Below are 21,251 nucleotides of genomic sequence, written 5' to 3' on the forward strand. Positions count from 1 at the left end.
AATTGTCTATGCAGTCTGGGGGCTAAGAAAACAGCTGGATTAATCCAATATTAGGATTGGTCATAAGGATGATTATGAAAGAATGCCAAGGGCATGGGGGGAATGAGGGCTCTAGTGGGAGAAGGCTGTACTGAGTGACCATGGTGTCCAAGCTGAGTGGGGGAGGGACCGGAACCAACAAGAAAAACATGGAGACCTGAGGAATCAGAGGTTAGGATGAGGCCATGAAGCAGGTTTCAGGAATTTTTTCGGAAATGTTATAGGCAAACTAAGCATAAAACGCATTATCCTGTTTGTTTTCCATAAACAGAATCATACTATATTCTGTTCTGCTCTTTGCTTTTATTCAGTAAACAACATATCTTTCCACACCTACACATACTGATCTACCCCACTCTTTACCAGCTCTACAGTATTCCACTGTATGTTCTGTGTTCCCCATGATTTATAAAGCTTATCAGTGGACATTTAGGCGGTTTCCAGCATTCGGATTTACCAGAAACCTGGATGAACATCGTCATACAGAATTCCTTGTGCACTTTTTGGCAAATAAATCTAAAGGATGAGTTCCCATAAATGGAATTACGGGATCTAAAAGTCACATGCATTTTAAATTTTGTCAGCTATTGCCAAATTATCCTGCAAAGAGTCTGCACCAATTTTCATTCTCACAAACAGTGGGGGATAGCGTTCATTTTCCCACAATCTCATGAACGCTGGATGTTATCAAACTTTTTCATCTTTGCCAATCTGATGAGTGAAATCAGTGATGCCCACATTTTTGTTTGGACTTCTTAATTATAAGAGAAGTCGTTTTTCCTACCTTCATTAGCTACTTGTATTTCCTTTTCTGCAAACTGGCTGTTTTTACCCTTTCCTCTGTTTCTGTTGGGTTTGTTTATCTCTTTCTTACTGATATATGAGTTTTTTGAAAATTAAGGAAAATAGCCCTTTTTCAAATGTTTTGCAAATATTTTCCTATTTGCCTTTTGTCTTTCTTAATGGAACTCTGTGCACTGCAAAATATTATATGTTTTACATATTCAAATTAATCCTTCCTTTTTCTTTAAATCTTCTCCATTTTGTGCCTTCCATCCTCCAAGATGATTTTTTAAATCCCTGTATGCACTTCTAAGACATTTATTGTTAGGTTAAATCTGAGATCTGTCGGAAATGCATTCTGATCAAAGGAAAAAAAGAAAAAAGAAAATCCAGCCAGCCTTTTTTTTTTTCCAAATGGCTAGCAAGTTTTCCTCAACCATTTATTGAAGGATCAATAACCCTTCCTGGGCTTCCCTGGTGGCGCAGTGGTTGAGAGTCCGCCTGCCGATGCAGGGGACACGGGTTCGTGCCCCGGTCCAGGAAGATCCCACATGCCACGGAGCGGCTAGGCCCGTGAGCCATGGCCACTGAGCCTGAGCGTCCGGAGCCTGTGCTCCGCAACGGGAGAGGCCACAACAGTGAGAGGCCCGCGTACCGCAAAAATAATAATAATAATAATCCTTCCTGATTTAAAAGGTTAATTTTATCAAATATTATATTCCTCTATAAAGTAGGCTTTATATTAGTACTCTTATTCTGTTCTGTAATCTATCTGTATCCTGTGTCAGGACCTGCCAAACTGTTTTAGTTACTGCAGTTTTATGTTGTGCTTTTGCATCTGGAAGAGATTTTCTATATCACTGACCGTAATTTCCCATGGTTTAAAGAAGAGCTTGTTGGAGAAAAATTAAGAATGGTACCCTGAAAACTGCAAAAGAAACCAGATAAATTCTGACCTCATGCTCCTGGCCCTGAGAGACCAGACTAGAACTAAGGATTGCTAGGGAAATGGCATTGTCAGAAAGAAGGCAGATTTCAGGAAGATGAGCAAATGAAGGCTTTTTTTTTTTTGGCAAAGAACATGGTACTGAATGAATTGAGAGCATGGGGGCGGGGCAAGAAAGAAGAAGGGAAAAAGGGAGGAAGGGAAGGAGAAAGGGACAGATGCAGAGGGAGAGAGGAAGAAAATTATCTGACAAGAGACAGAAGAGATGAGGTTACGTGGTGAAATACAGAAAGCCGGGAGAAGTTGTCATGACCATAAAGAGGAAACAGGTTAAGAGGCAGCAGAGTTTACTTTAAAATTTTTAAAACCTGTACTGAACATCAGAGGGCTTCACCTCTCTGGTTCTTTAATAAGAAAATGGGTAGAATCATAGCTGGCCTGTCTTTAGCAGGACAGAGTGAAATGGCAGATGTGAACGCTGTTTTAGCATTAACTATAGAAATGAAGGTTATAGGAGTTCAGAGTGCTGGTATGGACAGTGTTGGATATTTGACTTATATTACCCAACTTACCCTTTAAGATTTAATATGAATTTTTGAATAGGTAATACATGTACATGATTCAAGAGCCAAACTCATATAAGAAGTTACACACAGAACTATTACTCCTCCCTCTGCCCACTCCACCCACCCCATTTTTTTTAATATAAATTTATTTATTTATTTTTGGCTGTGTTGGGTCTTCATTGCTGTACACGGGCTTTCTCTAATTGCGGCGAGCGGGGGCTACTCTTCGTTGCGGTGCGCGGGCTTCTCATTGCAGTGGTTTCTCTTTTTTTCTTTTTCTTTTTTTTTTTTTTGCGGTACGCGGGCCTCTCATTGTTGTGGCCTCTCCCATTGCGGAGCACAGGCTCCGGACGTGCAGGCTCAGCGGCCATGGCTCACGGGCCCAGTCGCTCCGCGGTATGTGGGATCTTCCCGGACAGGGGCACGAACCCGTGTCCCCTGCATCGGCAGGCGGACTCTCAACCACTGCACCACCAGGGAAGCCCGCAGTGGTTTCTCTTGTTGCAGAGCACGGGCTCTAGGCGCACGGGCTTCAGTAGTTGCAGCACGTGGGCTCAGTAGTTGTGGTTCGCAGGCTCTAGAGCGCAGGCTCAGTAGTTGCGGTGCACGGGCTTAGTTGCTCTACGGCATGTGGATCTTCCTGGACCAGGGCTCGAACCTGTGTCCCCTGCATTGGCAGGAGGATTCTCAACCACTGTGCCACCAGGGAAGCCTCCACCCCATTTCTTAATCTACCCCCATCTCTAAAGATTCATTCATTTATTATACGGTCTTCAAGTGTTTATTTATTTGCAAATACTAATATTCACATATTTCCCTACCTTCTCCCCTTTTCTTACACGAAAGGAAATATACTAGATACCTTGCTTTTTATCATGTAATATGTCCTAGAAAATATTCCATATCAGTACTTAGAGACCTTTCTCATTCTTTTTTTTATTTAAGCTGGTGTGGATGTAACATAATTTATTTAAAGTGTCCCCTGTTGATGAGCATTTGAGCTGCTCCTAATCATTTGTTACTGCAAAAGCTGCAGCAATTAATCACCCTGCACCTATGTCATTCTTAAAGATGTGTGCAGGTATACCTTTTGGATAAATCCTTAAATTGAGACTTTGGTTTGGGTTAAAGCATTACTGCTTCTGCAGTTCTGTAGGTATTGCCAGATTCCCCTCAGGAGGGCTGTATCATTTTGCACTTCCATCTGCCATGTATGATGGTGCCCATTTCCCCACAGGTTAGCCAACACAACGTGTTGCATCAAACTTTTGATTCTTGCAAATCTCACGGGGAGAAATGGCATTTTGGTAGAGTGTTCTCCATTTTTTGAAATTTTTGCACTTTTTTTTATTTCTTTAACACATTAATAATAGCTTAATAATAGTTATTTTAAAGTGTGTATCTGCGAAATCCAATATTTGGATCATTCATCTGCTTCTATTGGTTGTTTATTCTCTTGTCGGTCACATTTCTTCATGTCTAGTAATTTTGCATAGTATGCCAGTATTTGTGCATGAAGGAAGAGGCTCTAGGCCTTCCACAATGGGGCCATGCTTTGTTCCAGAGTGTCTATTCCAGTAAATAATAATAATAATAATAATAAAGCATTGTCCCATCATGGAAGAGGTTGATCATCTCATATCAGTTTTCCTAAGCAGATGTTACTCCTTCCAATAGATTCCTTTTCAATAGAAAGGCACTTTATTTCAGTAAAGTTTTCTTGAATTTTAGTTTTAAATACTTGTTCTGTTCCTTTGTTTCCATTTTCTTCCTCAGGGACTCCTATTTTACCTATGTTGGACACACACACCTGAAGAACAGGCACTAGGTGTTTTAGTTAGATTGTTTTTAGTATTTTATTACATTTCTCTCCAAAAGGTATCTTGGGAGTTTCTTTCTTATAGGGAGATGATGACAGCCTAGTTCCAGTCTTTTCACTTTCCACCTCACAAAACCCTATAGGAACAATATAGAAGTAGGCATAGAGAAAATCTACAAACTCTCAAATATGTAACGGTGGGCCAGACCACCCTAAACCAGCAGAATGAGTATGGAAAGCCACAACTGGGAGATCAGCATGGCTGGAACAGTGGGGTGGTCATACTTTGTTCAGTTTTTATTTTACAAAACTCACGTCACTTGATCATTTCCTAATATTCCTCCCTCCCTTCCTGCCCTCTAGGCTGCAGGCTGGAGTTTTGTTGTGTTTTGTTTGCTCATTTGTTTGTTTTTTGGCTATGCTGTGTGGCATGTGGGATCTTAGTTCCCCAACCAGGGATCGAACCTGTGCCCCCTGCACTGGAAGCTCAGAGTCTTAACCACTGGACCGCCAGGGAAGTCCCCTGTTTGTTTTTTGAGGCATGGATTAACAGACAGTAGTCATCGTTTTATTGAAAACACTTGTCAAAAAAAATCACTCAGAAAGCTCAGAAGAATTCAGAAAACTTTTAACAAATTTCAAACACACGCAAGACAGAATCACTTTGAGTAGGGGAAGTGGAGGGTTGATTTGACACTCAAGAGCCTCATCAAAAGTAGCAGAGACTGGTGGAGGCAGGGGAGCCACACACAGTGACACGTGTGCACTCACACAGCTTGATGAAGGGCAGGGCACAGACTATCTTGGTCTAGATAACTGTTTCCTCCTTCAGCAGCGTCTCCCTCTGTATGGAGCTCAGCTCTCCTCCCAAACTCTCCATGTTTTCCAGGTGCGAGATCTCTTGGGTCTCCTCAGTACTCTGGGAAATGGGCAACAAATGACAGCTAAGGCAGGCTGTTTCTTGAACGAGGCAGATGGCACCTGGGTGACAGCAAAAGTTTGGGTCAGGTGAGAGAGAGTGTCAAGCTCAGTGCCTGCCCTAGAGGTCGGAAACTCCCTCCTCTGACCTGACTCCCTCCGGTCTGCACCTGCCCTCCTAGTTCTCCCCTCCAATAAAAGGACAAGGCATACAAATAGATGGATAAACTCATGGAACCGTGGCCAGTGCTGGAAGGCATCTTAGCAATTGTCTAACCATTAATAGGTAAGAAAACAAGGTTTCAGAGAGGAAGGTCAAACACAAAGCCCAGGCCTCTTCATGGCCAACTCACTCAAGACCCTCAGTAAGTGAAAGAAAGGAAGAAGAGAATCAATGTTCATAAGAACAAACAGAGATATCTTGAGTGGATAATAAATGCTGTATTACGGCTAAGACAAAGATAAAAGACAACTATTTTCAGCTTTATAGCAGACTAGCTACTCTCCCACTAAACACAACAAAAATTCTAAATATTTCTTCAAAAACCTATTATTTATAAATGCATCATCGAGCTGACATCAGAGTAAGACATTCTTAGATGCCAAAACCATAGTGATAACAGGAATCTGAAGGGTTAAAGCAACCACACAATTAGCCTTCACCTTGGAGACACGCGCTCAACCCAGGTGACCCTGAGTTTCCATTCTGCTGGCCTTTCAGGACACGGAAAAAATAAAAGGAAAGCCCAGGTCCTGCTCACAGTGGGGAAATCTAATAAGAGTCGGCCACATGAAACTGGAACTGCAAAGTTACCTGCATTGACTGAGATTTCACAAACACAGGCTAGCTCTTATGTGGGTCTGCAGCTAAACTAACAATACCTAAGTATTTTGGTTGTGATCCTAGGGTAGTTCTGCACCCAAGCACCGGGCAGAAGCAAATGCAAATCCTTTTTTGAGGAAACACTTTAAATATAGGCCTCAAATAATTTCCAACAACGACAACAAAAAAATTTTCCAAGGAAAATGAGTTCACAGTCAAAATCCACAGACCATACCAAGAAACAAGGTACCACAGCAAGAGCCTATAGAAACAGCTGTAGAAACAGCAGCAAATAATTCAGTTGTTAAACTTATAAGACACAGAATATAAAATAAGTATGTTTAACATGTATAATAAAAATATATTCAGAGAACATATTTTGAATATGAGGAAAAAAGCATAAAAGTAACAAGATATACAGGAAAATACAACTTCTAGTTATAAAATAGATTAACTGAAATAAAAATTTAATGGCTAGGTTAAATAGACCAGACACAGCTAAAAAGTGAATGGGTAGAGACTTCCCTGGTGGTCCAGTGGTAAACAATCCACCTTGCAATGCAGGGGACGTGGGTTTGATCCCCGCTCAGGGAACTAAGATCCCACATGCCGTGGGGCAACCAAGCCTGCATGCCACAACTACTGAGCTCGCGTGCCTCAACTAGAGCCCGCGTGCCGCAAACCACAGAGCCCACGGCTCTGGAACCGGTGCACTACAACTATAGAGCCCACACGCCCTGGAGCCTGTGCGCCACAACTAGAGAAGAGAAAACCCACATGCCACAACTAGAGAGAAGCCCGCGTGCCACAACTAAGGCCCAATGCAGCCAAAAATACATTTAAAAAATAATGATAATAATAAATAAATCTTTTTTAAAAAAGTGAATGGGTAAACTTGAAGATACATCTATATAAGGTATTCACAATGCAGCCCAGAATGACAAAGACAGAAAATATGAAAGAGAAATTAAGACATGCAGGATAGAGTAACAAGGTCTAACAGAAATCTTCCTGGATTTCCACAAAGGACAAAAAGAAAGGGAAAGAAAATGGGGAGGAGATAAAAATGTTTTACAAATGCTGAAAGATATCACTCCTCAGCTTCAGTTCACACATCAAATCATAACACAAACATCCATACCCTGCAAAATACCAAAAAAAGTCTCAGAGAAAAAAAAGTTGCCTCAAAAAGAATGATATTTTTAAAGAGAGCCAACTTCTCAACAATAAGAACAGAAGTGGGAAAGTAATAGAATAATATCTTGAATGCTGAGAGAATAACTGTTAACTTCAAAATGTATATTCAGCAAAACTAACTTTAATAAACAAAAATGAAAGATAATTTCATACAAACAAAATATGAGACAGTGTATCTCTAACTGACCCTCATTAAAAAAGGCAAAAAAGGGCTTCCCTGGTGGCGCAGTGGTTGGGGGTCCGCCTGCCAATGCAGGGGACACGGGTTCGTGCCCTGGTCCGGGATGATCCCACATGCCACGGAGCGCCTGGGCCCGTGAGCCATGGCCGCTGAGCCTGCACGTCCGGAGCCTGTGCTCCGCAACGGGAGAGGCCACAGCAGTGAGAGGCCTGCGTACCAAAAAAAAAAAAAAAAGGCAAAAAAAAAAAATGAGGGCTTCCCTGGTGGCGCAGTGGTTGAGAATCTGCTTGCTAATGCAGGGGACACGGGTTCGAGCCCTGGTCTGGGAAGATCCCACATGCCGCGGAGCAACTAGGCCCGTGAGCCGCAACTACTGAGCCTGCGCGTCTGGAGCCTGTGCTCCTCAACAAGAGAGGCCGTGGTAGTGAGAGGGCCACACATCCCAATGAAGAGTGGCCCCCGCTTGCTGCAACTAGATAAAGCCCTCGCACAGAAACGAAGACCCAACACAGCCCTAAATAAATAAATAAATAAATAAAATACATTAATTGTCAAAAGTAGAGTCATTATCATTATTAAAAAAATGATATAAATGAACTTATTTACAAAACAGAAACAGACTCACAGACTTAGAGAACAAACTTATGGTTACCAGGAGGGAAGGGTTGAGGGAGGGATAGTTAGGGAGTTTAGGATTGACAGGTACACACTGCTATATCTAAAATAGATAACCAACAAGGACCTACTGTATAGCACAGGGAACTCTGCTCAATATTATGTAACAACCTAAATGGGAAAAGAATTTGAAAAAGAATAGATACATGTATAAATGAATCACTTTGCTGTACACCTGAAACACAACATTGTTAATCAACTATACTCCAATATAAACTAAAAAGTTATAAAAAAATCATTATAAAGGATGTACTTCAGGATAATGATCTTAGATAGAAGGTCTGAGGTTTGATGAGCAGCTAAATTGGTAAATATGTGGGTAAATTTAAACAAGTATTAAATGCATAAAATAATAATAATAATAATGTATAGAATTTTTTTAAAAAACAGAAGAAACCAAAACACTGGACAAAATACCATATAAGTTGGGGGGGAGGGGCCTTGAATTATTTATGAAGAGAATAAATATGCTGATTAACTAAGCATGTTAAAATGTCAAGAGTAACTATGACACAAATGAAAACAGACCGTATAATTTCCAAACTAACGAGGGAGGAAATGTAATGAGAATTATATACATAAAATTCAATCAACCCAAAGCAAGGCAAGTGAGGTAGAGGGTGGGGAGCAGAAAAAACTGAAAGCACAAACTAAGGTGGTCGAAAAACTACAAATATATCAGTAGTCACAACAAATGTAAATCAACTAAATGCTCCAGATAAAAGACAAAGGTTATAATAAGACTAGATGAAAAAAATCCAATCATAAGCTATCTATAAGAGACATCCAAAACGTGAAGACAGAGACAGGTTTAAAGTAAAAGACGTAACAGGCAAATAATAACCTAAAGAATGTAGAGGTAGTTATAGTAATATCAGATAAAACAGACTTTACAACAAAAAGCATTATAAGAAATAAAAAGTATCACAGCATGATGATAAAAAGTTCAATCCACTAGTAAAATATAGCAATTTTAAATCAAGGTTTAAACAAGATAATAAAAAAGCTTGATGTAATGTTTATAGATAAAAGGTTGCATTCACCATGAGACATGAAAATGGACCTCAGACTAGGCTATAAAGCAAGTCAATAAATCTGAAAATATTAGGACTATATAAACCATGATCTCTCATCAAATTGAAACTAAGTTAAAATCATTATCACCAAGATACAATAAAAATTCTATGCTTAGAAATTTAAAAGTATATTTTTAAATAATTCATGGATCAAAGAAAAAATCATAAGGGGAACAAGAAAATATCTGAAATCAAACAACAACAAAAGATATTACACAACAAAATGAGAGCTGCAAATAAAGATGCAATTCTTAGAGGGCAGCTGAAGCTTTAAATGCCTACTTAGAAAAGAAGAAATAATCAATGAGCTTAGATCCTGATTTAGGAAGCTGAAAAAGGAACAGCAGAATAAATACACAAAAAAGTAGTAGGGAGGGAAGTTCAAAATAAGAAGCAAAAAGTAATTAAATAGAAAAGAAACAAGGTTTGTTTTCAAGAAAGCTAAGAAGTTGGTTTTTTGAAAACACTAAAAAAAACCCTGATAAACCTCTAACAAACATAGTAATGAAAAAAGAGAAAATTAGGTGTGAAAAAAGTACATAACTACAGCGACTTCCCTGGTGGTGCAGTGGTTAAGAATCCACCTGCCAATGCAGGGGACACGGTTCAATCCCTGGTCCGGGAGGATCCCACATGCCACCGAGCAACTAAGCCCATGCGCCACAACTACTGAGCCTGCGCACTAAAGTCTGCAAGCCCCAACTACTGAAGCCCCCGTGCTGCAACTACTGAAGCTCGCGCACCTAGACCCCATGCTCCACAACAAGAGAAGCCACCGCAATGAGAAGCCCACGCACCACAACGAAGAGTAGCCCCCTCTCACAACAACTAGAGAAAGCCCGTGCGCAGCAATGAAGATGCAACGCAGCCAAAAAAAATTTTTTTTAAAGTACATAACTACAGATGCAGCACAAATTAAAAGTTAAAACAGAAAACATTGAGTAATTTTATGTCAATAAAATTTAAAACTTAGATAAAATGTATAAACTTAGAGAAATATATAAATTACCAAAACTGACTCAAGAAGAAATAAAATATCTGAATAGTCCTATAATCATGAAAGAAACTCAGTCATAAACTTAAAATTCTCCCATAGAGAAATGCCATGCTTCTACAGGAAAGCTTAGTTATACAATTAAATAATCAAGGTGGTAAAAATGAATGAAGCTTAGTTCCTCATATTAACATGGAGGAATCTCAAGATTATGCTGATCAAACATAGCAAACTCCAGAAGGAAAAACGCAGTTTGATTATATTCATATTAAGTTTTAAAGCATGCAAAACTAAATAGTACCTTGTTTAAGGATATATATGTGTAGTAAACATGATTGGCATAAATTTCTGAAGAATTGAATCCAGAGGGGAGAGAAGAGGAAGTGACCAGGAACAGCCACATGGTAGAGGGGGGAAGACTTCAAAGATATTGAATACTTAATGTTCTAACATGTTTCGTTAATTTTGACAAACCCATTTTTTTTTCACATTTTAAAATCTCTGAAATGAGGATGTACCTTACAAGCTCTAGCACCTTAGAATTATACATGGTATCAATTTTTCTTTCTCAGTGGTACATAAAATAAGGGTGTAACTTATAAACAATGGATTCGACAAAACGTGGCTAGTTCTCAAGCTATATGGTGGAAATATGGGTGTACAGTTTATTTACAATTACTTGTATCTTACAGATATACTATAAACATTCTTTGTTATATATTCAATGTATAATAAAATCAAGTTAAAATAGGTTCTGATCATGGGTCAGGTTAAAATAGTGGGAAGAAGATTAGGAGTAGGGACAAAATTAGATGGGATTAAGAATTTCGATGATGACGGTTGGTAAAGAAAAAGCGACTGAGTGAGGAATAAGATCACAGATTTCAAGATAAAGAGACAGGAATAGAAAGCCTTAGGAACCGGGATGGTGGTAAGGGAGAGTATGAAAGTGTGCAAGTTTGGTTCTAAAGTCAAGGAGCATAAGAATGGGGAGGACGAGGGTGGGGGACAGGGCTGAGGCCCTAAAGCAGTGCTGTCCAGTAGAAACTTCTGCATCCGCACCGTCCAATGTGGAAGCCACTAGGCACATAATAATGTGGTTTTTGAACATGTGAAATGTGGCTGGCGTGACTGAGGAACTCAATTTCTAACTTGATTTCATTTTAATTAAATAGCCACAAGTGACTACGGTTTTGAACAGCACAGCTCTAGAGCGTCCACAGCTCCTGAATCCAGACAGAGGGCAGGGAGAGGGCACCAGCCCTGGGACACTCACCAGCCACTAGGAACAGAAGGATGCTAAAGCCCAGGACGTAGTAAGGCCACTGCACGAAGAACTGCGGGGGGCTGGGCTTCATCCGCAGACTCCGGATCTCCAGGGCATGCAGCAACAAGGCCAGGAAGGCACAGGCCCCTGTGGATCACAGGGCGGCAGCCTTGCTCTCCTCCCGTGGCTCCCACCTCCACTCCTCCACTCTAGCCTTCCTACACCTGTGGCTCCTGCCCGCACCCTTGCCCCTTCAGAGCCAATAACCTCCACCCCACATGCCTGTCTCGCCCTCCTTCCCAACTCATCTTAAAGCCCATGTGCCTCACCTCCCAGGGGCCCCATGATCAGAAATCCCCTTCCCGGGTACCCTCTGTGCCTGTGCTCTTGGCTGACTCCAGATGGGGCCCCCTGGGTGTGACGCTTTGGATGAAACTCAACCTGATTTTCCCACTGTGAGCGTTCCACCTCCTCCATCTGATGGGAGCCTCCCAGGGTAGGGCCTTGGTCAGCCTTTTAAAGTCAAAAGGTTCCAGAGGGCAGAGATGATCTCTTCCATTCATTCATCCAAGAAACATTTGTATTTCATTTATATTCTATATTTCAATTCTATTATAACCCTGTACCAGATTCTATGACAGTTGCTGGGATAGAGATTATGGGGAAAAGACCCCCAGACAGATGACACCAAGCCAAGGCTGTGAGGACTGTGTCCGCTGGGAGTGCAGTTAGGATGAGCCCCAAAGCGGGGGAATCACAAACCCTGAGGGGGCGGGTTGGGGTGGGCTACTTCATTGAGAGGGCAGTGGAGGAGAGGGGCCCTAAAAAATCCCCTCTCCAGAGACCACCCACCCCCCATCTCCTGCCGTCTCCCCAGATCCCCCACCCACAAGGCTGGGGCCCGCCTGCTGCTCCCCACCTGTGAGGAAGCTGATGAAGGCTGACACGAGATTGTGCTTCCGGGTCCTCGGAAAGAGCCGAGATGCAAAGGACACCATGACGATGGTAGTGAGGAAAGACAAGATGACAGCGGACAGCAGGAAAACACGGCCCACGATGATGTAAACTGCAGGGGAGGGAGGGAGAGCGGGCTGGCGCCGGGCACCCTGGCCCAGAGGGCAGAGCCCTGCAGAGCCCGGGCAGGGGTGGCCCCGGAGCCGGGTCGCCATCAGGTCCCAAAGCGTGGCCTGGGACCAAGGCTCCGACCCGACTGCTTTGCCCCCAAGCATGCCCTGGGCCCACCATCTTGTTCCCCATGACATGAAAAAAAAGTTAGATGGGCAATTTCAGACACTGAAATTATTAACCAATTCTTAACAAATACTGTTACATGAATCTGGTTGTATCAAAGCATAGGGGAAAACCATGTATTGTTTGGGGAAAAACGGTGGCTTTAATAAACAACATAAAATGAAACTGTCGTGATAAAATTTGTTGCATGTGGAAATGTGAAGAACTGCATCCGCACTGGTCACACTGAAAGAGTCACTGGTGGAAAATCAGAACTCTGTGAGGTCAGGATATTCTGAACTCTGCAAGGGAGCCCCTCACACCCCTATTTAATTATCCACGTTAACAGCAGTAGTGAAACAGACCGAGGATCGAGGGGAATTCATTCTCCTACTGTTGGCATGATTCAGACCTTGTTAAGGTGAGTCTGTATGACCTCCTGAGCGTGCAGAGGTGAGCGGCTGGGGGAGGGACAAAGAGACAAAGGTGTTGAAGACCCAGATATCCTAGAACCTACCCTGGGATTAAACCAGTGGTTCTCTAGCAAGGGCAGTACTGCCCCCACAGGGGATGTCTGGCAATCCCAGGAGGTAACAGTGGGCATCACAACTAGCGGGGGGCGGGGGGGGGGGTGGCGCTAATGGACTCTAGTGAGGAGAAGGCAGGGGCGAATTCAGTTCTGTCCTAGCTGCCCCCACCAGTCCTCTGTCACCCCCCAATGCCCACGCTGGTCCCGTCTCCCAAGCCCCCATCCCCGCCTCCATTTCCCCCATACCGGGTAAGGGTCGTGGCTTCCAGCACTTGATATGGAAGCAGTTCTCAAAGATGCCACTGAAAAACACTTCCTGGGACTCCTCGTTCACCAGACGAACCCAGAAGGGGAAGATGGAGACCAGCAGTATAAGCAGGTAGCCCAGGGAGGTCAAGGCAGGGGCTATGGCCCAGGTGAACCCCTTCATGTCTTTGTCCTCTAATGTCAGCATCACCTGTGGAGGGGAACAATGAAGGGGGGGGTCCTCACGCAGCACGGGGTGAAGGAGATGATGCCCGTGGACATGTTAGCACACGTGAGGCTCGAGAAATGTTGATTTCTTTGCCTTGATTAAACTTACAGCCTTACAGACCTCTTCAGTAGGCCTAAACAATGCATAAAACATTTTCTTCCACTAATTCACTGGGCAATCTTGAGCGTGTGGGGTCCCTTCTTTGAGCCTCAATTTCCACCTCTGTAAAATGTCCACCTCTCCCAGCTCTAAAGTTCTAACCTCTCAGTTCTGTTGACACCCACCCACTGGCCACAGAAGAACCTCTCCAGTCAGCTGTCAGCTACTATGTGCCTTTTGAGATTTCAGAATGAGGACCAGGGCAGAGATTAAAACCAGGGCCTGAAGTGCCTTTGCTCAGTGACTGGCCTTTTCTCAGGACCTGGGGTATAGACGGACAGGGGTCCACCTGGCCTGGAGGAGCCCTCTGCTGAAAAATGAGCAGAAAATATGCACACAGAAAGTTTTAAAAATAGTTTTAGAGTTTCACAGACCCTCCTGAAGCCCTAGGTACCCTCTAGGCCTGGAGGTCAAGACCCTCAGTTAAGGATCCCTCATAACTTCTCCATCACCACCAGCTGTCATTAAGGATGTCTTCTTGGAAGGAGCACCTGTGATGTGGAAGCTAAGTGCCGACAGCTGGATTTGGTTCTGGACGCCCATGACTGTGTCCCAGCTTTATCACTTGCTGGCTGGGTAACCTCGGGGAACTGACTAAAACTCTCAGGACCTTGGGTCCCCATTTGGAAAAAAGAGGAAATAACACCTGCTTAGTAAGGTCCTTGCCAGGGCCAAGTGAAATGCTGCCAACGACGTGTCAAGCACAGTGCTTAGGGCCCAGGCGTTTGGTTAAAGTTGGAGGGTGAGGGGCCACCAACTTCTCCTAAAATGCAAGCATTCCTGAGGGAAATTCACATCCACCACCCAAGGGCAAATGTATTCAACTAGTCTGCTTTCCTCTCCAGGCTGGCAGGGGAAGGAGAGGGGCGGTTGGAAGCCTGGGTGTGGCAGGCAGGGCGGGCCCTGTCCAGGTGGCCCCCAATGACCCTGGCCACACGGCGGTGCAGAATGGTGACATCAGGGGGTGAGAGACAGGACATGGGAGGTGGAGGACACCCCAAGACAACAGCCCTTCTTTCCAAGTCATGCCCAGAGCCAGGCCTGGAGGCTCCTGCCTAAGCAGACTGCCTGGCAGCACCAAGCTTCGCAGCTGCGCACTGCTGTGCGCAAGACAAGGCCCTCGGAGTGAGGGGTTTCCCTCTCCTCTCCGCCCCTGTGTGTGCCCACACGCTGGGGCCCCTCCACGCTCCCCATGCGGATGCCCCTCTCACTGCAGCCGGGGGAAAGGAGTGTCTGAGGCTTTGAGATCTGCTGATCACCACAGCAGAACAAGCCTGATGGTAGAGGGCAGAGGAAATCTGCTGTCTATAAAAGGGTTAACAACTGTTAACCTCCGACTGCTGTCAGAGTGCTTGGAAACTTTCTAAAGCACTCTCTCCTCTTTCTGTTGTTCATTATTTTCTTTTTTTCAGGTCTTCCCCCCTGAAAAATTTATCCTGCCGTCTCTGCAAAGCTTCCCTTTCGATCTTCCCTCCACCCTCTGGCCAGTACTGATGAGTCACCTGAACTTCAGGGCCTCGGTGTCCTCTAAGAGGATGAAGACCAGAGAGCCTTGAGTCCTGGCTCTAAAGCTCTCCAGGTAGGAGTCATGGCGGCATCTTGACCCCCATCCTCTGGATGGAATAGAGAACCCTGGACATTTTCCGTTGATGGTCTGAGCCCCTTCCTGCCCCCCCGCCCCCACAATGAACCTCAACGTGTCTAAAGCTGAGCTCGGTGTCTTCCCTATTTTAGTCACCCTCTCCTTTCCCCACGCTCTAGCCTGGAGCTCCTGCCGGCTTCTCCATTTCTCCCACACTTCCACCTCCTCAGCATTCCTCACCTTCTCAGCTTTTCTTTCATAAAGTTTCCCACGCACCCAGCCTCCTGCCTCCACACCCGCCATGTCTCCCTTCATTCCCAGAACACCACAGTCACCCCAAGTACCTCCAGCCTTTCCCAGGGGAGGGGGGTGCGGTGCCCTCACTTCACCTCTAGACCTTTTAAATCCCACATCTTCTGCAAAGCTCACCTTGGTCCTGTCCACTCCATGGACCCTCCCAGCCACCAGCCATTAACCATTCATTCCACAAAAGTGCACTGTGTACTTACTGGGCGCCCCATGCCCAGCTTAGGCCAATGGGGAGAATCAGGGATGAAAAAAGACAGGAACTCGCAGGCTCTTGGTAACTACTGGGGAGAAGAGACACATAAACTTGTCATGCGGGACAGCGCTTTCCCTCCCCCCTCTGCCCCCCCGGGGTGACTGAGAGGCCAGGAGCCACCTCCTAGCTGTCTGTCCCCTTGCCCACCCCAGGCTGCTCTCCAGTGAGGGGGACCTTGTGGGCCTTTCTCCGGGGATAGGCCAGCGTCCTGCATGGAGCAGCCCTCAGTGCTGGTTCTGGACGACTGTGCACCAGGGATATACAATTGGGGGACACACTGATATGAGCCAGACTCAAAGGACCATAGACATGTTCATGTAAAGGGGGATTTGGAGAACCCTTTGTACTGATGGGGAAACAGCTGGAAAGAAGAATGGACTGGTCCAGGATCCCAGGCTCAGTCAGAGTGGAGGCAGGGACCACAGTCCTGCACAGCTGCCCCTCCCTCCTCACCTCTTCACTAGTCGCCACTGGCCAGCAGTTCAGTTCGGGATTCCCAAAAGTGGGGGTCAGGGAGAGAGAATGGGGGGAACAGAAAACTACCAACTTTTTACTTTGCCAAGGGCATTCAAAACAAAGCAAAACTACTGCCATCTACTCTCACCAATTGTTTTCATTATTATTTTGAAAAGGACCTATGGCACTGTAAAGTAGAAGAGCTGCGTGCTCCGTGGGGCCCGGGTTCCCGCTGGCAGGGTCTCCCTGAGCCATCGCGCCCAGCCCGAGGGCAGCCCTGTCACCGGCCCAGGCCCTGCGCATGCCAGGGACAGATGAGGACTACACAGGGTGAAGAACGAGAGGAGCAACATAGAGCGCATCTCAGGCTGGACCGGGAAGAGACCAGGAGGGAACCATCTGGGCCGCGAGGAGCCTCACTCCCCACTTTTCCCGCCAGTAATTTGAGGCTACTTGGAATGCAGACTAGCTTAGGTTCCGCCAGAGGTTCCTTCCTGCTGACCACCCTCCACCCTTCCGTGGCCCCAAAGCCCCAGTGACATTTTCCAGACCCAAAGATGGGTGCTGACCTGGCCATCAGCCCCCAGATCCAGCCCCGCGGGTCCCAACAGCCGGCCGGTAATGTTTGGGGTTTGGGGGGCCTCTTCCTCTTCCTCGCCCTCCCCCTCCCAACCCATGACTCCACCTCCGCTCGCCACCGCCCCCCACCCCACTGTTTCCCGTCCCTCTGCCGAGGCACCGTTGGGGTCTCCCAGTCTCCCAGTCTCCCGGGCGGGGCTTCCCTCCAGGCGGCCCGCGGTCCGGACCTTCCGTTGGCCCCCGAGGCCGGGCGAGGGTCTGCTCCGTCTCCCGGCAGAGCCCACCGAGCCCTCGGGGCCCTGCAGGGGAGGGCGGGGGTTCTCACCTCTCGGCCCGCCGCCGCCCGCCGCTCACCTGGCCCTCGGCTGGGGAAACCTGGCCTCCGGGGTGGTCCGCAGTCCCGGAACAGAGTGGGGGCTGGAGCAACCTTAAGTCCGCGGATCTGAATTCGGATTCCAGCTCTGCCATCACCAGCAGGATGACCTTGGGTGAGTTACTTCTCCTTCCTGGGTATCAGTTTTCTCATCTGTGAAACGGGAATGATAATAGTAACTCCCCCCGTGAGATGGCTGGAAGTGCCTGGAAGACACTTCGCTGTGGACTCCGCAGAGAGGCAGCGCTACACAAACAGCAGCCTGGACCGCGAGCCTGGAAGAAGCCAGAGTTTCCTGACTACCCAAGGCCCTGCCAGTTCGCTCCCCTTCCCCAAGACCCTCGCTCACCCCCCTCCCCCACTCCCAGGCCCTCCCTCGCCCTTGCCCTGCGCATGCGTTCTGATCGCCTTCAGCCCCCCCACCCCCCTCCGCCCCTGGCCCTCACATTCCTCCGCTCTTCTCTGCCCTCGCGTCTTAAGGCTGACTGCACCTCTCACCACGTGGGCTGGTTTTAAACTTTTAAACTTAGGCTCTTCCAAGACAGGCACTCTGGCTCCTGGCCCTGGGGGTGGGGCTGGGGGGCCGGTTCGAGTGGCAAGAGCGGCCACACTTGGAGCCGGATAAGTCACCAGCCCCCCCTTGCTTTGAGTCTACGCCCACCAAGGAAACGCATTTGTAACTCCTAAGATTTTAAAAAGCCAGGACCATGTCTGCCACCTCCTCACACCTCTTCACTAGGGCCAGCACATATTCAAAGACAACAGGAAGGGATGAGAGCTGATGAACCACTAATTTATTGAATCACCTATCATGGGAGAGGCATAGCAAAGGCCCTTTTACTAGTCAGGATTCTATCTGTCCTAAGGTTCAGCCCCAGATTTGTAAGCGCTCAGGCAAGACAGGGTCTTTATTGGCTTAGCTGGGGCAGGGCAGAGTACAGCTGGGGAGGCCTGGAGCCAGGCCAGGGAGACCCCCTCTGCCCTGATCTCAGACAGATGGTTTTGATCCCCTCCACCCCATAGGCTATCATCCTCCAGGCGGCAGGGGACACAGTCAACTTCCAGACTCACATCCTCACATTTAGCCACCTGAGGGAAAAAGAATATCTTCTTCACCCTATTCCCACCCCTACTTGGTTGGAAATTTCCCAGGGAAGCATTCTGATTGGCTCAGCTCTGTTCAAAAGCTCATTCCACTCTGGCCAAAGAAGATGACTCAGCTGTGCCCCACAGAGGCCAGGCAGGTAGGATCATCTAAGAAGCCGGCGATTTGGACCACTTATCTGGAGCAGCATACAAACTTTCTAAAAGGAAGTGAACACCTTTAGAACACCTTTCTAAAAGATGTTCTCAGAAGAAGGGAGAAGTTATGGCAGACCGTGACAGCATCGTCATACTTTCTTACACATCAAATCCAAATCATGGGCATTATTATACCCAGGCTGCAGATGAAAAAACTGAGTTTCAGGTTAAGAACATGCCCAAACTATCACGTGGATGGTTGCTAAAGGATCATGGATGATTACTAAAAACATTAGGCTGTAAAGGAACAGATTCTTCACATGGTGCTGGAGTTTATCGTCCTCACAAATTACTAACTGCAAAAGGAAAACATATCTTTACATAGGAGAAATCTAGCAGTCACTACCTTAAACAAGTGAACAAACAGCACTACTTGGGGTGGAATAATCTGACATCGTGTGCCTCTTGAGGTGATAGCAGTATGAAGGAGACATCACCTGTGAGGTATTCACCGGTGTGTGTCATCAAGCCTCTAAACCTCTTTTCAGTTAAGAGAAAATACAGGGGGGCGAGAAGGAAGCTAAATACCACCGGAGTAAAACAAGGAAATCAATTTTGTAGAAAATTATAAAGGATAACTCTTCTTGACTCCTCCAAAAGTCACTGTCATTAAAAAAAAAAAAAAGTGGAACTATTCTAGATTAAAAGAAACTAAAGAGATATAAAGCCAAATGTAATGTGACCCTTGATTTTTTTTTCTGATTTGAAATAATCTAACTATAAAACACATTCTTGGGGCAACTAGGGAAAATCTAAATACAGAGTCCATTTTAGATGGTATTATGGAATTAAATTATTTTTCTTAGGTATGTTAATATTGTTGCGATTATGTAGGAGAATGACCTTACTCTTAGGAGACACATGCCATAGTATTTAGGGTGAAGGTTATATCTGAGCTTACTTTCAAATAATTCAGAAAAAAAGCATATAGATAGAAAGCTAATATGGAAAAATGTTAATACTGTCCATCTAAGTGGAGGATATATAGGGTGTTCATTATTCTATTCTTCCAAGTTTTCTGTATATAAATCAGACAAAAAAATCAGAAAAAATAAAAAGGGACCTTGTCTAAGAACACAAACAGCTGGAAACTGAACCCGGGTTTATCACTCAGCCACTCAACACAAGTGCTTTCTCTAATGACAGAGGCCAGGATAGGTGAACATGGTCCCTGCCCTCATCGAGCTTGCAGCAAGCGCAGAAGACAGGCAACTGAATAAATCATTTTTTTAAAGTGTGCTCGGTGCACAAAAAGTATATAGCATGCTACGGCAATTGCAGAGCGTGAATAATTCAGTCCAAAGGAAGACCTGCCAAGAAGGCCCTTCTAGACAGAATCTTACTCCCAAAAAGGGATTGCAATGTGCAAAGACTTTTACCTGCTCTACAGCAAGAAATACTGTACATTATACTTTGCACACATGCTCCTTTGTGCACAAACAGAACAAAAGTCTGACTTACCTTTGTGATGGATGTTTTCTACTCCGTTCTAGTTCTGCCTACTTTTTCCTTTTACCCTTTGCTACTCTCAACTCATTACAATAAATTAATGTTAAGACCCCCTAGTGGCTCTTTACCTACATTTGAAAAATACTGTGTTCAAGGACCCAGTGAATTTCACAATGACTGGGAGAAGGGGAGGCCACAGAGGGCTGGAGAAGTCAGTGGGCAGAGCTGGGATTTGAAGGCCTTGTTGATTTCATTCTGAGGGCCATGACGGGCCTTTGGTGGGATTAAAGCAGTCCATGTGGGTGCCACTGCCAAAATTCAACTTCCTCCTCCTCCTGTCTCCCTGAGAAATGAACTATTTCCTGCCATATCAATAAACAAAGGATGTCACAGTTGTCAACGACTGCAGCCCTCCAACGTGAGCTGAGGAAACTCAGGGCTGAAAAGAACACCTGCCACCTAGCAGCCATCAGACTGCGGCCACTCCCTGTGGTGAACCCTGAGGAAACCCAGGATGTGTCAGGCTACTGGCCCCAGATAACTGAGGTGCACAGCAAATGAATGATTTCAGTGAGCCAAGACTCTTGCATCTTCCCATACATAGAAAAGCGCTAAATTCCTTGAGAGATCCGGTTTTAACAATAATCTGGAGCAATTTCTCAGAGTTATCTGAAACGCTGTCCCCCCGGGGCTGCAGTCCTTATTTTGCCCCAAATAAAACTTAACTCGCAGCTCTCACGTTGTACTTTTTTTTTTTTAAGTCAAGATCCCCATTGCCCAAAGACTCCTACCCCTTCAACCAGAGCATAGGAAATGCCTCTCACCCAGGGGGCCCAAGGCTGTGTTCAAAGTATGGCTTGGGACTGCCAGACCAGCCCCTCCCAGGACTGAATATTTTAGAAAGTGTGTATAAGCTTAGGTCATAGTCTCCTCTGGAAGCATTTTCATGTTTTCCCGGGTCTAGGGTAGGGGGACAGGCAAGGGAAGAGGGAACCGTCTGCTGGAAAAGTAGGTAGAGAGCCCATGAGCTGGGGCTGGAGTCTTCAGTTCTGACTCCCCCAGGCTCTGTGCTTTCCTTGGTCCCAAGCTCCAAAGGGAAAATCCAAAGTTACCCAAACCAGAGCTTTACTGCACAGGACAGAACCAGAACCCGGCAATGAGCAGGCCCTGAGGGCGCCCACCCAATAGCTGGCTCCACCCCCAGCACAACAGTCCCTCCCACCGCTCCTTCCACCTGGCCTGGGACACCCAGTCTGTCTCCTCTCACACAG

General features: G+C 45.8%; 1 protein-coding gene across 5 annotated transcripts in view; it reads right to left on the reverse strand.

Annotated features, from left to right (window-relative positions):
• Positions 1-4,699: 4,699 nt before the first annotated feature.
• The window catches only part of TMEM225B (transmembrane protein 225B), a 44,589-nt gene continuing 28,037 nt past the window's right edge, over positions 4,700-21,251 (reverse strand). For 2 of the 5 annotated variants that reach the window (XM_049699295.1, XM_049699294.1), the window contains exons 2-7: positions 17,211-17,382; positions 15,769-15,846; positions 13,290-13,500; positions 12,204-12,350; positions 11,294-11,431; positions 4,700-5,134 (exon numbers count right to left, since the gene is read on the reverse strand). In XM_049699295.1, coding sequence (XP_049555252.1) covers positions 4,962-5,134; positions 11,294-11,431; positions 12,204-12,350; positions 13,290-13,500; positions 15,769-15,846; positions 17,211-17,324 — 861 coding nt within the window. In that variant the 5' untranslated portion in view covers positions 17,325-17,382 and the 3' untranslated portion in view covers positions 4,700-4,961. The other 3 variants (XM_033426539.2, XM_033426538.2, XM_049699296.1) reach the window with 3 other exon arrangements.

This window comes from Orcinus orca, chromosome 16 (assembly GCF_937001465.1).
Source record: "Orcinus orca chromosome 16, mOrcOrc1.1, whole genome shotgun sequence".
Taxonomy (NCBI): domain Eukaryota; kingdom Metazoa; phylum Chordata; class Mammalia; order Artiodactyla; family Delphinidae; genus Orcinus; species Orcinus orca.